The 14,053-nt window shown below is 37.7% G+C and overlaps 1 protein-coding gene across 1 annotated transcript in view; it reads left to right on the forward strand.

Moving 5' to 3' along the window:
• The first annotated feature begins 242 nt into the window (after nt 1-242).
• Nucleotides 243-14,053, forward strand: part of LOC126457993 (serine-threonine kinase receptor-associated protein) — a 76,171-nt gene continuing 62,360 nt past the window's right edge. The window contains exon 1 of the mRNA XM_050094760.1: nt 243-432. Coding sequence (XP_049950717.1) covers nt 318-432 — 115 coding nt within the window. The 5' untranslated portion in view covers nt 243-317. The remainder of the gene's footprint in view (nt 433-14,053) is intronic.

A 14,053-nucleotide genomic window follows, 5' to 3' on the forward strand; every position in this document is an offset into this window, starting at 1 on the left:
ATCAGAAACTGTAATAGCTGTTTTCCGTGCACCATATTTAACTCGGCTAGCTAATGCGCTTCAGACCTTAACATATAAACACGAAAGCGAAAAACGGTTTTCTAAATTCGGATTTCGTGTTTCAGAAGATGTATCGCATGTAAACGCAGTGAAAAATATTTCCTCACCTAATATCGATAATAGCAAGCATGCGTTTAATCGATACAGAAGTCGATCACGTTATTGCACTTTCGATTAGAGCAGCAGTCTCATCCGAAAACGACTACGTATGCCACGGACGAAACACGAGGGTAGTGTGTATAAACGGTTTTGAGAAAATGGCTAATTTGAGACAGACTCCTTTGACTTGCAGTGGACATACTAGACCAGTAGTGCATTTAGCTTTTAGTGATATAACGGAATGTGGATACTTTTTAATATCGGCTTGCAAAGGTATGTCGTGCTCTGTTGTCTGTTGCTTAAATACTGACCTAGTTTCCATGGCCTATTTAATCTCGTTAAATCGCATTTGTGTATGTTCGCTTGTGTTAATGTTTCGCTTGTGTGCATAGTGAAAGCAGTTAAAAAAGAGATGTCTTTGTTATAAGGTGCTGTAATTTAAAGCGTAAGAGTGAAGCTTTGTTGTGTAGCAAGTCAGCCTTGATCTAATTCAGTGTAAATAACCTTCACCGACTGGTCGACTAGAAGGCCTTCATCATTTGATCAGTGGCCCTTTTCTTTACAGCTTTATGGAATTCCTTCCCAATTACATAAATTATCCAAATATATGAAATCTGACAGCGGAAGCCGGGGGAAACTCGTAATTTCTTGGCTTATGTGAATTAATGTGGGGAATGATTTTTCGACCTTATTGTAATTAACTGTTCCCGCAGTTTTCATGTTTCAAGTTACGACAAGGGAGGTATCATCAAGTAGTTGTGCTTATCACATCCAAAGTTTTCACAATAACACCTCTACAGCTAGGCCTACCGCAAATTTTTTCCCCGTAGTTATTAGTAGGAAGGAATATGGTTTTAGGGTCTCCAGAGAGGTTCAGTAGGATCGTGGTTCCATCAGTTTTAAATGTTAATGATACAAATTGGTTTTTAAGTAAGCATAGCGTCCGCCTAAGCAATGTACACCAATGAAAATAATCTTTCAAATTGAGTATATATCAGTAGGAAATAAACTGCCCAAGTGATGTGATTTATATAGTATTAGTTTTAATTAGTAATGATGGAGACTGAATTTCTGTAGGAATACGTACACCCTTGCAATAACGAGATATTTCGTTGTGGATGGAGTAGTGACAGCTGGACTCATATTAAACTGAGAGTGAAATGAAATGTCTTAATGTACACCTGGCCTAGTCTCACGTTTCAAGTAAATGAATTATAACTTTTTAAAGTTGGTTTGGAAAGCTTCTTATAGCTCTGAAACTTGTTTGATGAACATGTTAATAGAATATTTAAGATAAGGCAGAGATTGATAATGGTCCCTGTGTGGTAGGCTTGTTACTTCTACAGTGTAGTAGATTTGAGAAGTGTGTGGACAATTTTAGAATTGGTGATTACAGATACACATGTTAGATAACAGAGGGGCTATGCAACCATAGTAACATGGTATCTTATGCACTATAAGCAATAGCAGATTGCTGGTCAGAGATCAGATGTTGAATTCACATTCATTTGGTGGGTGCATTTGTGTTCATCATATTGGAATGCATAAATTTGCCAGTAATGACAATGCCTCATGTAACGATTTTTACAAATCATTTGTGAATTGTAATAACAGACTTTGACATGGGCCCCCCTCTAAAATCTGGGTTGTGGTGACAAAACAATTTGTAATATATCCTGATGTCTAGGTTAGATTGAAAGGCGATAGTTTGGTGGATTAAAGGGAATCTACTTTCTTGCCAGAATGTGATATTTGCTTGGTTAGTTAATGTTTAACAATATCCGTGAACTCTTTACAATTCCACTATGACAGTTTTGCTGTGAGTTAGTGAAACAAACGAATATTGGCTGGAGGGGAGGGGGGGAGATTATGGTATCAGATTGACTTTAGCACAGCCTAATATTTACATTTGTGCCATATTTAATGCATTTTCTCATTAATTAAGCGCCTTTCATCGTAAACTAAAACTGCAAGGTAAATTCAGAAAACCTGTTTAAGGTAACAGACAATCCAGTGGTGAGCATTTTAATATTTATTGTGTGTGTATATCATACATAAACTACAAAAACTGCAAGGGCAGTCACTACGTTTAAAATTTTCTTCTGTTCATTGAACTTAGTGTTTCATTCCTTTGTTTAGCTAAGTCCTGTAAATCTGATTTATCAGTTTAGGAACATAATGAGTCAAAAGTTTAAAAAAAAGTGTTATGTAAAGAATTATTAGGCACTTAGCTTCTGAACTATTTTCTGACCCATGATAAAAATGTTCATAATTGGACTGAATGTAATGTTTCAGCCAGAAACCAAACAACAAATTGTTGAATATGGCAGGACTTTCCTTCTATTCAAGATAATATAATATGAACTATATAGCTCCAGTAGTTCCTGGGTATCAGAGCAAAACATAACTCTGCTAAACCAACACTATCCACATTGAGAATATGTTGTCAGCCTTAAACATTTCAGTATAGTGTTTAATGTGGCACAAAGCTTTCCTCGTCTGAGATATGAGGTATGGGTTACTTACTACAAATGGAGTTGTGCCTCACGCTAGATAGATGGTTTTGAATTAACTCTGCAAATACAGGTTATTCCTGTTGTAGAATGCAGAACATTGGTGACATGTGCAGGAAAGGCTCTCTAAGAATGACTGTGCTTGCCAATTATTCAACGTATGTGAGTTTGTTGCAGTGGTCGGAACATCTATCATATGCAGAGTAACTGCAGCATATGGTGTGCTTAACTCAGTGATTTTTTAATGACAATGATAAGGTCCATTTAGTATTTCGGTTAAGTCTTAGATCGGCAAATTTTATCCTTGCTGGTGTCTCTTTCTTGTTTCAATCGTCTGTACATACAGTTTTCCACTCTGGCACTAGGATGATAGTTTGTGAATGTGCCATTCAAGGCTTTTATGAGCAAGCATTGGGCAGTGTTGCTTAAACTACACAGAACACTTGTTGAGGAAGATGTTGACTGTTGATCGAACCATACAGGGCATAGACTCATGAGTATCAGTTTTTTAGTTTTACCTTTTTAAAAGATTTGTTTTATAATGAATATTTTGAGTAATATTATGATGATGATACATGGAACTCTATGCTACCTGTTGTGACAAACCTGACTGTTGAAGACCGAAGAATGGAACACTGTGTCTGACGAACTAAAAGGTTTCTACGTTTTTAATTACATGTGGTAAGCACATATAGCTGCAACGTTACACTTACTTCAAAAAAATCTTGAGACTCTGTTCACCATCAGCATGAGAGCAGTGCAGTTACCTTCCTGGATTTGTGCGTGAGTGCTCGCTCGCGCACACACACACACACACACACACACACACACACACCTTTTGAGGTAATTAACTGTGTTCATCCTTCTGAGTGCTAATGACGACTTAAGATGCTTGTACGTGTTTGACATTTCTGACCTGACACAAGAAGAGCAAGGCCAGTTAGGAATAGGTTTCTGCATGGATTAGTCCATTTGACAGGACATTCTGTGTGCATTTTGAGCTGCACCTGGGATACTAACAAGTCATAAGAAAAAAGACTAGTTTTCTTGCTTACATTGTCAGTATTTCATTCAAGATGTAAAGGATTTTTCGTAAAGCACGGATACAAACTCTCCTCTTCTTATATCACATTCTCCTCTGTGATCTGGTGACGACAGGTGGCTCACCCATGGTTTAGGCTACTGTAAAAGTCGGCAGTCGGTGAGCTTTATAGACACAGGACAGTGTTATAGAGGCTGTCAACTTCTACAATACTAATAAACATCAGAGATGTGCTTATAACCACAGTGGGGTATATGTTGTGGCACTGGTCATGATAAAATCATGAGAGCTTTGGAGAAAAGGCATGAGTACTATTTTGCGTTTTTCAACCCACCCTGTGGCATGTTTTTGTCACCTTTCAGCATTGTGTGCTATATCCATGTACCAAAGGTAGAATGTTGCTGGGTCATTCCACGTCAAGTCACCCAGGCCTTGACACCAACCATGTCAGATTTTGATGAAACTTGGTACAATTACTTCTTTTATCATCCTGAAAGCACTTGTAAAATTTTTTTGCTCTATCTCTTATAGTTTTTTTATAAATTTTTAAAGTTATTAGATTTGGCTTTGTTTCAGCAGTCGGAAATTGTAACTTAAACGTGTCCTCACAACTAAAAAAATTTGTATATTAAAGAATACTCAAGATATCAGTATGAAATTTTGGAATAAGTTTGTGTATTATATCTAAATGTTTAAAAAAATTACCATAAAGATATATTAAATTCTTCAAAATGAAAAAAATTTATAAGTTTTTTATTTTTTTTTTAGCTAACGGATGTTCAGTTTTACAAAAACTGCAATATCTAGAGTCTCAGACCTGATAGAAAGCTCAAATTTGTTTTAAAATACTCTTAGTTGTATAGGCTATTAGATAAAAGAAAAATTGTTGGCTTTTTAACCTGTTTAATAGTTATCTAATTTTTAAAATAATATTAATTATATTGTAAAAATAAAAAATGCCAAGTGACTTAGACACCGAAAATAAGTTTTTGTCTTCTTCGAGTAACAATGTACACTTGGATTTTGTATTGTTACTCCTGTGTTTTGCAGTAAAAAATTATTACAGTGTTAAATAGTGCTTGGATAGTATTTTATTAAGTTTATTCGAACTCTCAGTAAGTACTGTTGCTTAGTTTACAGAGATTCTTTTTCAATATCCTATAAAATTAACCAGAACAGTAATCAGACCAAAAGTGAAATCAGTATGTCCGATATTCAAACCTGTAGTGTAGGGTTATTTAAAAAATCTGACTGTTTCCAAACAACCTACACACCTTCAAAAAAGTTACAACCGGTATCAGAATTGAGTGAGGAAGAAAAAGATTTGATCCACTTAAGATCTGGAATTAATCTGTGTGAATTTAAGAATATATGTTCACACCACAGCTACTACTTTTTAAATGTTTTTGAAAAGTATCAAACAACATGTGTAGACCCACTAAAAAAACACAAAAAGCCTATCAAAAAATCGTTGAGAAGTGTAGGCTTGGATCTTTCTAAACAATTACTGACAAAAAATATTAGCACAAAACCTGGACAAAAGCTTTGCTCAACATGCCGTAACTTTTGTGAGGAAAAATTAAGAGTTGAAGTCAATGAAAGTGAAACAGATGATGAAGTCATGGTTGAATTAGAATCATTGGAATCCAGAAATGAATCCCTCGTACAAACAAACATTGCTCTTGATTATTTAGGTTTAACACGATAAAGCTTCATGGCTTGTCAGAACAAAGTAAAGGGTCTTGTTTTAATAGGAAGGTTAGCAGTATTGAAAAGATTGCAAAAAAGGCGGTTTCAAAAGCATTAAAATATGATGCACCAAGTTCTGATGATGACGAAGAAGATAAGTGTGGTTGAGAAAGCAAAGGATTTTGATGTAATGATTTGTCTTATGAAAGAGAAGATTTCATCTGTTGGGAGGTCTAGAAAAATCCAGATTCTGACCTTGGCTCCAGATTCTTGGACTCGAAATAAAATCTGAAAAGGGTATTTTGGAAACTCCTGGTCTAAAAAAAAGGTAAAACTCTTTCTGAAAATACAGTAAGACTTGTAACAGATTTTTATGAAAAGGATGAAAGTTCCAGAGTGCTACCTGGAACAAAAGACAAAGTAAGTGTTCAAAAAAATGTGTACATGCAAAAAGACTCATTTTGTGTAACTTGATAGAACTCTGTTATTCTTTCAAATGGGAGAATCCCAAGTTAGAAGTAGGATTTTCAAAATTTTGTTTCTTGAGACCTAAATGGTGTATCCTTGCTGGTGCTGCAGGCACACACACTGTATGTGTATGCAGTATCCACCAGAATGTTAAACTATTACTGGATGCTGTGAAAATTGAAGAATCGTATAAAGACCTAATTAAGATGCTTGTGTGCAACACAGAAAACCAAAACTGCATGCTCAATCATTGCAACAGCTGTCCTGCAAATACTGCACTAACAGAGTGCTTAACTGAAAAACTAAGTGAAGATTATGATTTAGAAGAAGAAATTGTAATCAGTCAGTGGGTTAACACAGACAGGGCACAAATGATCAAACAGTCTATCAGTGTTGAAGACTACATTTCTTTATTGGTTAGGTCATTGGAAAAGCTCACCCCACACTCGTTTATAGCAAAATCCCAATCAGCAGCCTTTAAAAGATTGAAAGAAGACCCACAACCCAAAACAGCAATTATTGTGATGGATTTCAGTGAAAATTATTCCTTTGTTATACAAAATGAGATCCAAAGTTACCACTGGAATAGAGGTGGTTGTACTCTACACCCAGTTGGAGTTTTTCTAAGAAATGAGGAAAACAATGTTTTTGTTTCCAACCACTGTTTTATTAGTGATGACCAAGAACATGAACTGGTTTTGTTAACTTTGTACAAAAATAAATTACAAAGTGGCTGCCATTACATCATACTGACATTGACTCAGTTCACTACTTTACAGATGGTTGTGCTGGGCAGTACAAAAATAGAAGCAGTTTTAAAAATTTGACTGAACACTTGAGAGACTTTAATTTGAAGGCCCAACACTCTTTTTTTGCAACAAGTCATGGGAAGTCAATTTGTGATGGCCTAGGAGGAACTATTAAAAGAATTTTAAGGAAAGCCAGTCTACAGCTTTCAGACAAAGAACAAATAATGACAGCAATCGATGTGTATAAGTTTTGTGAAAAAAATGTTGAAAACATTCATTTTCACTTTATTGACAAAAAAGAAGCTGATTTGCTACAGTTAAAACTAGAAAAACGTTTTTCAGCAACCCGAACCATTCCTGGAACTAGAAGTTTTCATAACTTCGAACCACTTCCAACAAACAACCTTGAAATTAGAAGGACTACAGATAGTGTAAAACCCTCCTTAGTCTTTTCTTTCCATTCTTCTTGTGATTGGGTTCGTGTTGAACCATCCATAAATTGCTATGTGGCTGCAAATTATGATGGTAACTGGTACTTTGGACTGGTAAAAACAATATTCAATGATGAAGAAGATGCAGAAATTCTATTTCTACATCCTTCAGGACCCGCTGCATCATTTTATTGGCCTGAAAGAGAAGATTCCTGCATAGTGCCTTTGGAGCACATAGTCTGTGTAGTAGACGCACCTCAATCAAGCAGCACTGGGCGAATGTATTACTTCAAAAAAGACTGTATCAAAAGAACTGAAAGCTCTTGGATGAAGTGGAAAAACAGTTTGAATCAGCATTAATGTTTGTTAAAAAGACAAAATTACTCAAAAAATTCAATGTTTTAAGCAATCAGTTGGGTTATACATAAGTGTCGTAAGTAAACTATCTTTGTACATAATTCTAATGTAATCTACCATAATTAATAAACATGTTAAAAAGCCATCATTATTTTTGTTTTATCAAGTAGCCTATATGTTTAAGAGTAAATTAAAACAAATTTGAGCAGTCTCATCAGGTCTGAGACTCGAGATATTGCAATTCTTATAAAACAAAACATCTGTTAAAAAAAATTAATATATATATATATATATATATATATATATATATATATATATATATAATGGAAGGAAACATTCCACGTGGGAAAAATTATATATAAAAACAAAGATGAGGTGACTTACCGAACAAAAGCGCTGGCAGGTCGATAGACACACAAACATACACACAAAATTCAAGCTTTCGCAACAAACTGTTGCCTCATCAGGAAAGAGGGAAGGAGAGGGGAAGACGAAAGGAAGTGGGTTTTAAAGGAGAGGGTAAGGAGTCATTCCAATCCCGGGAGCGGAAAGACTTACCTTAGGGGGAAAAAAAGGACAGGTATACACTTGCACACACGCACATATCCATCCACACATACAGACACAAGCAGACATATTTAAAGACAAAGAGTTTGGGCAGAGATGTCTGCCTCGACTGACATCTCTGCCCAAACTCTTTGTCTTTAAATATGTCTGCTTGTGTCTGTATGTGTGGATGGATATGTGCATGTGTGCAAGTGTATACCTGTCCTTTTTTCCCCCTAAGGTAAGTCTTTCCGCTCCCGGGATTGGAATGACTCCTTACCCTCTCCTTTAAAACCCACTTCCTTTCGTCTTCCCCTCTCCTTCCCTCTTTCCTGATGAGGCAACAGTTTGTTGCGAAAGCTTGAATTTTGTGTGTTTGTTTGTGTGTCTATCGACCTGCCAGCGCTTTTGTTCGGTAAGTCACCTCATCTTTGTTTTTATAATATATGTATATATATTTCATAGAAAATATTAATATATTTTAATAGCATCATTTGTATCTTCAAATATGTATAATAAATAAACTTGCTGCAAAAATTCATGATGTTATCTAAAAGAGTTTTTAAGATAAGCAAATTTAAAGTTTTGAATACAAATTAAACTGACCATTTCCGAAGGTTCAGAAAACGCAAAACATAAAAACCTTAAAAATTTATAAAAAAAACTCTAAGAGATACAGCAAAAAACAATTGCAGGTGTTGTCAGGATGGTATTAGAACCATTTGAGCCAAATTTCATGAAAATCTAAGGAGGTGGGTGTAAAATTTATTTTTTATTGGGTGATTTGATATAGAATGACTCTGCTTGGCATCTGCGTGCACTGATTACCACATGGAGCACCTTTCTGTAGTCATCCACAGAGTCAGCATCATCTGAATATTGTGAAGTGTTAAACTAATATAGTATGGAGTTTCAGTAATGTCATCTACCACTACATACAGGAGCTTCAGAAACATTCCCTGTATGTTATTACCTTGTGCCCCACATTTGGCTTCCTTACTGTCAGCAGAAGATTTGTATGTCTCTGAATGTTAGTAAAACTGTGTGTTCCCCCTGTGTAGCACTTATTCTTCTGGACCTATCTTTCACATCTGTCATTGTTTCTTTTTATACGTAATGTGAAAGTGAATCTTTGATTACAAACTTTTTTTACTGCTACATAGGTTTTGTTGATATTGTAAATAATTTAAGTGTCTGTACTTATAGGGTTTGCAGCAATTTCTTCCATTTCACATTTTTTATACGCTTCTCTAGGTCCTCAAATCCTATACAAAATGTCGAAAAAGTATTCCATGTTTTGAGAAGTGATAGCATTAGCCAAAATAAGAGAAAAATGCCCCCAGTACACAAGGGCTGTTAAAATGCATGCCTTAGGAGGTATGAACACTTGTTCATCTTCATTACTGTGAAACGCATCTCTTCTACTGCAAGCTCTTTCCTATTATGAACAACTTGCACAGTGCAATAAACAAATGAGAACACAGTTCTGTTATTGTTCATGGATACAGCGTGCAGTAAACGTCTGTTCTTGGTGTTACTGTAAACCATATTCACAGTTCTTGGAAAATGTAGCGTATATGTTAGCTCAGCTGGAACCAGTTCATGTTTTGATAAGTTTCTGAAATACTTTTACATTACAGTTTTATCTAGACTCGTGCAGCAAAGTGGAAGGCTAATATTCCACTCCGGTATTGGCAGACATGATGATCTGTTCTGGCCTGACAAAGGGAAGCAGCTGTTGACTCCTTGCGTAGAAGCAGATTGCGTTAGAAGCTCTGTTGTGTCTCAGTAACAGAATCTGCTCATTTGTATATGGCAGTCTTTAGGTTGTTGGTAATAGCAAAGTGCTTGCAATAGCAGAGCAGTGTTTCATAGTAGTAAAGATGAATAAGTGCTCATGGCTCTACAGGTATGCATTGTAGAGCCCATGTTTTCTGGACTTTTTTCTTGTTTTCTTCCATACTACCACCTCTCAAAATATGGAATACTTTTTAAAATACCCTGTATGTTGAGTTTTTATGATTCTGTTAAGTGCAGGATCAGAATTATTTGTACAGTTTCTCCTTTTGTAAGGCAAACTTACATTTATCCTAAATCTTTTGAGCTTTTCTTTTTGTTCTTGACTCTTGTGGATAAAATATTTTTGCTGTATCTGACACGTGGCAGCATTTTGAAAACCGTTCCTGGTGTGGGAAATGATGCATCGGACTTTTGAGTGCCTTTGTGAGGGAATGTGTTTATTGATTCTTTACTGAATATTGATCGAACTTCTTGTCCGTATAGGCAACTCAGGACTTCAACATTTATTTGAACATCTTGCAACCACAGTCTTGATGCATGATGGATTACAAAAATATAACTTAAATTGATTACAATACTTAACAGTAATGTTAGGCATGCTTGTACATTGATAATTTTATTTTAATTAGTCACAAATTGAAATTGCCCTTTTTTAAATGTTGTAGTCTTAAGTCAAGATTAACCTTCAGAGTAAATGTAATATTTCTTTCGTAACAAAAATTCCCAGAATTACACTATTATGTCATAGCACTTATGTACGTGACTGCTGTGATTCAAAAATTTTCTCGTGTTGAGGGTACAAAGATCTTAGAGTAAATCCAATAACTGAGAATCGGAAAAGGGTGCTTGGAGCAAATTTTTGCCAGCAGCACTAATTCAGCGGTTATGAACCCCTGTTTATGTGGGTAACTGTCTTGTCTCAGTTGACTACTGCAGTACCCACGGCGTATCTTCCTGCACTGAGATATGCTGTAGTGCTCGTTTGTGTTAAAGGTGTGATGGCCTAAAAATCTTGCATCTGCAGAGAGGTGGCTACTATGCAGTTTCGCATCAGTTTTCCTAGTGGAGGTCGTTGGCAGTTCATAATGGATATCAACTGAATGTCATGATATGGAACATCACTGCCAAATAATAGTATGTTCAGACCGAACAGAATGTCAGCATAACATCACATCGCTTAGCTCTACACTGGATGGTGCACGTAAGGTAATGAGAAAATCTGTACTACAAAACATCGGATTATAGTAGCAGCATTAATGTACTGGCAATGACAGTAGGCTGGTCCTTTCAAAGTTCCAAATAACGTCTAAATCGTTTGTTTCTTTCACGCAGCTTAATTTTTTTCTGTATTGAAATGATCTTCATAGTAAAAAATTTTGTTTACTTCCTTATTCATGCACAGCGTAGGCTCTCTGTATGTCCCATTACAATAAATCGTAAATTATTTTTCAGTTGCAGATATTTGATCTCTCTAGTGAGATAACTTTTGTTTAATATGACATCATATTCGCCATCAACAACTGATATGATGTCCTTTAAAAAGTCCATGAGACTGTGAACCCCAACCGTGAGAAGTTTACCAGCTGTCAGAGAATAGTTCATGCATATTACACTATGTGACGTGAAAACAAAGCAAACAGTAAAATTAAGAAGCACAAAATCTCTTGATATAAAATAAGTAATAATGACTGTGCCATCTCCCATCAACATTAGTGCACTGTCCTCTCTGTTGCATTCCCAGTATTCAGCATATTTTGGATTTTAGAAATCTACATTGAGCACACTGTCATTTGTTCTGTGATATGCTGCCTTTGAGGCACGCAACAACCTGTGCTTCTCTCAACTTATCCCATACCATTTCCTTAATTTATTACCTTTCTGCGATTTCTTCAGTATTAACCTACAGTTCATAACCAGTAAATAATGCTCAGAGACCAATTTAAAATCTGTATTCATAGTCTCTCTTACCATTATATAACCTTTCAGAAACCTTCTGGCATCTCCAGATCTCTTCCATGTATAAAACTATTTTTCACAATTTCTAAATCGGCTGTTAGCAACGGTTAAATTATACTTCATGCAAAATTGTACTAGGCAGCTTTCACTGTCACTTCTTTTCTGTAGTCCATGTTCTACTGTTTTTCTTTTCTTTTTTCTACTATAGAATTCCATTCCCCCATCACAATTAAAATTTTCATCATCCTTAACTATCAGAATAATCTCTTTTATCTCATTGTACATTCTTCAATCTCTTAATTGCTAGTTGGCATATATATACAAAGTTTGCCAAGGTAATCCCATTCCTGATGTCCAGGCGGAACTTCAAGGAATCCTCAGAACCTTAGGCCCCCTACAAAACCTTTCACCTGACTCCGTCAACCTCCTGACCCCACCGACACCCCGCACCCCTACCTTCTACCTTCTTCCTAAAATTCACAAACCCAATCATCCCGGCCGTCCCATTGTAGCTGGTTACCAAGCCCCCACAGAACGTATTTCTGCCTACATAGATCAACACCTTCAACCCATTACATGTAGTCTCCCATCCTTCATCAAAGACACCAACCACTTTCTTGAACGCCTGGAATCCTTACCCAGTCTGTTACCCCCAGAAACCATCCTTGTAACCATTGATGCCACTTCCTTATACGCAAATATTCCGCACATCCAGGGCCTCACTGCGATGGAGCACTTCCTTTCACGCCGATCACCTGCCACCCTACCTAAAACCTCTTACCTCATTACCTTAGCCAGCTTCATCCTGATCCACAACTTCTTCACTTTTGAAGGCCAGACATACCAACAATTAAAGGGAACAGCCATGGGTACCAGGATGGCCCCCTCGTACGCCAACCTATTCATGGGTCGCTTAGAGGAAGCCTTCTTGGTTACCCAGGCCTGCCAACCCAAAGTTTGGTACAGATTTATTGATGACATCTTCATGATCTGGACTCACAGTGAAGAAGAACTCCAGAATTTCCTCTCCAGCCTCAACTCCTTTAGTTCCATCAGATTCACCTGGTCCTACTCCAAATCCCATGCCACTTTCCTTGACGTTGACCTCCATCTGTCCAATGGCCAGCTTCACACGTCCGTCCACATCAAACCCACCAACAAGCAACAGTACCTCCATTATGACAGCTGCCACCCATTCCAGATCAAACGGTCCCTTCCCTACAGCCTAGGTCTTCGTGGCAAACGAATCAGCTCCAGTCCGGAATCCCTGAACCATTACACCAACAACCTGAAAACAGCTTTCGCATCCCGCAACTACCCTCCCGACTTGGTACAGAAGCAAATAACCAGAGCCACTTCCTCATCTCCTCAAACCCAGAACCTCCCACAGAACCACCCCAAAAGTGCCCCACTTGTGACAGGATACTTTCCGGGATTGGATCAGACTCTGAATGTGGCTCTCCAGCAGGGATACGACTTCCTCAAATCCTGCCCTGAAATGAGATCCATCCTTCATGAAATCCTCCCCACTCCACCAAGAGTGTCTTTCCGCCGTCGACCTAACCTTCGTAACCTCTTAGTTCATCCCTATGAAATCCCCAAACCACCTTCCCTACCCTCTGGCTCCTACCCTTATAACTGCCCCCAGTGTAAAACCTGTCCCATGCACCCTCCCACCACCACCTACTCCAGTCCTGTAACCCGGAAGGTATACACGATCAAAGGCAGACCCACGTGTGAAAGCACCCACGTGATTTACCAACTGACCTGCCTACACTGTGAAGCTTTCTATGTGGGAATAACCAGCAACAAACTGTCCATTCGCATGAATGGACACAGGCAGTGTTTGTTGGTAATGAGGATCACCCTGTGGCTAAACATGCCTTGGTGCACGGCCAGCACATCTTGGCACAGTGTTACACCGTCTGAGTTATCTGGATACTTCCCATTAACACCAACCTGTCAGAACTCCGGAGATGGGAACTTGCCCTTCAGTATATCCTCTCTTCTCGTTATCCGCCAGGCCTCAATCTCCGCTAATTTCAATTTGCCACTGCTCATACCTCACCTGTCTTTCCACAACATCTTTGCCTCAGTACTTCCGCCTCGACTGACATCTCTGCCCAAACTCTTTGCCTTTACAAATGTCTGCTTGTGTCTGTGTATGTGTGGATGGATATGTGTGTGTGTGTGAGTGTATACCTGTCCTTTTTTCCCCCTAAGGTAAGTCTTCCGCTCCCGGGATTGGAATGACTCCTTACCCTCTCCCTTAAAACCCACATCCTTTCGTCTTTCCCTCTCCTTCCCTCTTTCCTGACGAAGCAACCGTTGGTTGCTAAAGCT

The sequence above is a fragment of the Schistocerca serialis genome, chromosome 2, assembly GCF_023864345.2.
Source record: "Schistocerca serialis cubense isolate TAMUIC-IGC-003099 chromosome 2, iqSchSeri2.2, whole genome shotgun sequence".
NCBI lineage: Eukaryota > Metazoa > Arthropoda > Insecta > Orthoptera > Acrididae > Schistocerca > Schistocerca serialis.